The 1,083-nt window shown below is 45.0% G+C and overlaps 1 protein-coding gene across 1 annotated transcript in view; it reads right to left on the bottom strand.

Moving 5' to 3' along the window:
* Positions 1–810: 810 nt before the first annotated feature.
* Positions 811–1,083, bottom strand: part of LOC101862312 (uncharacterized protein C4orf45) — a 14,307-nt gene continuing 14,034 nt past the window's right edge. Inside the window, exon 3 of the mRNA XM_035973157.1 lies at positions 811–918. Coding sequence (XP_035829050.1) covers positions 811–918 — 108 coding nt within the window. The remainder of the gene's footprint in view (positions 919–1,083) is intronic.

Raw genomic sequence — 1,083 nt, 5'->3', positions numbered from 1 at the left:
CCCCTCTCTCTCTCTCTCACTCTCACGCCCTGTCTATCTCTCTCTCCACATGTACCCTCGCTTCACATCCATTGCCATGTTACTCATTCCTGCCTACCTGCTCTCTGCCCGATCAATTGGTCGTCCGTCAAGGTCAGTATCTTGACCCTGGCGTCCTGATCTTGACCTTGAAGGGGTCAGACCAAGGCGCGGTCTCCAAGGAGACGGGGTGCGTGAGTAGCGAACGTTGGACGTACCGGGCCTACCACTGTAGATGTTTTCACGGTAGTAACCAGGGCTACCAGCGGGGGTGCACTCCTTTGGGCCAGGATACCTGCAGATGTATTTATTTATAATGTTGTATTTGTTTTGATAGGAGTTTTACGGCACTTGCAACACAATAAAGTCATATAACTGACTTGGGTGTTAAAAGAGAGCAACTCTTACAAACAAGAAAGAGGAATGATAAGGACAACAGATGTTTGATAGGAAAGAAGGAGCAAACCACACCAGAGCATCCACCAACCACCTGCTGTAAAGTAATGTTTCAGAATGAAAGGAAGGAGGACAATGAACGGTTGTGGATAAATGAAGCAACGTATGATTCGATGGCTTCAAAGCAAAAGGAAGATCATGAAAACGATGGATCGACTGAGTCAAAGAGACCAGACCTTTCAGTTTCTTTGATTTTGTTCAATGTCGCATATTTGAAAAACAGTTTTGTTTTTATAATGATTGCCCGAACACAAGTCACTCACTTTGCCAACTGACTTAACTTGAAAATAGTTTTCTTGAGACTGAATTTTATGGAAATAGTACTGAGTAATTTTGTCAAGGGGACTGTAGCCGTTGGATAGAATCGGCAATCTCATTGATAGGATGACCCAAGATCGCCCCCACACAACCCATGCAGTTCTTATCACTAATTCCATGTGTACCCTCAGAAGGATCGAAAAAGGTTTCATGAGAACGGAATGGATTCAAGCTATCGAACCAACGCCTATACGATCGCTCACATGGATTTTCTGCCCTGGCCATGCAGGTGTTAGGGGAAATGAAAAAGCCGACAGATTGGCTGGTGAGGCCACCTTAGTTGACAATACG

This window comes from Aplysia californica, unplaced genomic scaffold (assembly GCF_000002075.1).
Source record: "Aplysia californica isolate F4 #8 unplaced genomic scaffold, AplCal3.0 scaffold01036, whole genome shotgun sequence".
In the NCBI taxonomy this organism is placed as follows: Eukaryota; Metazoa; Mollusca; class Gastropoda; order Aplysiida; family Aplysiidae; genus Aplysia; species Aplysia californica.
Note: the sequence above shows the minus strand (reverse complement) of the source record. Positions and strands in the feature narration are given on the sequence as shown.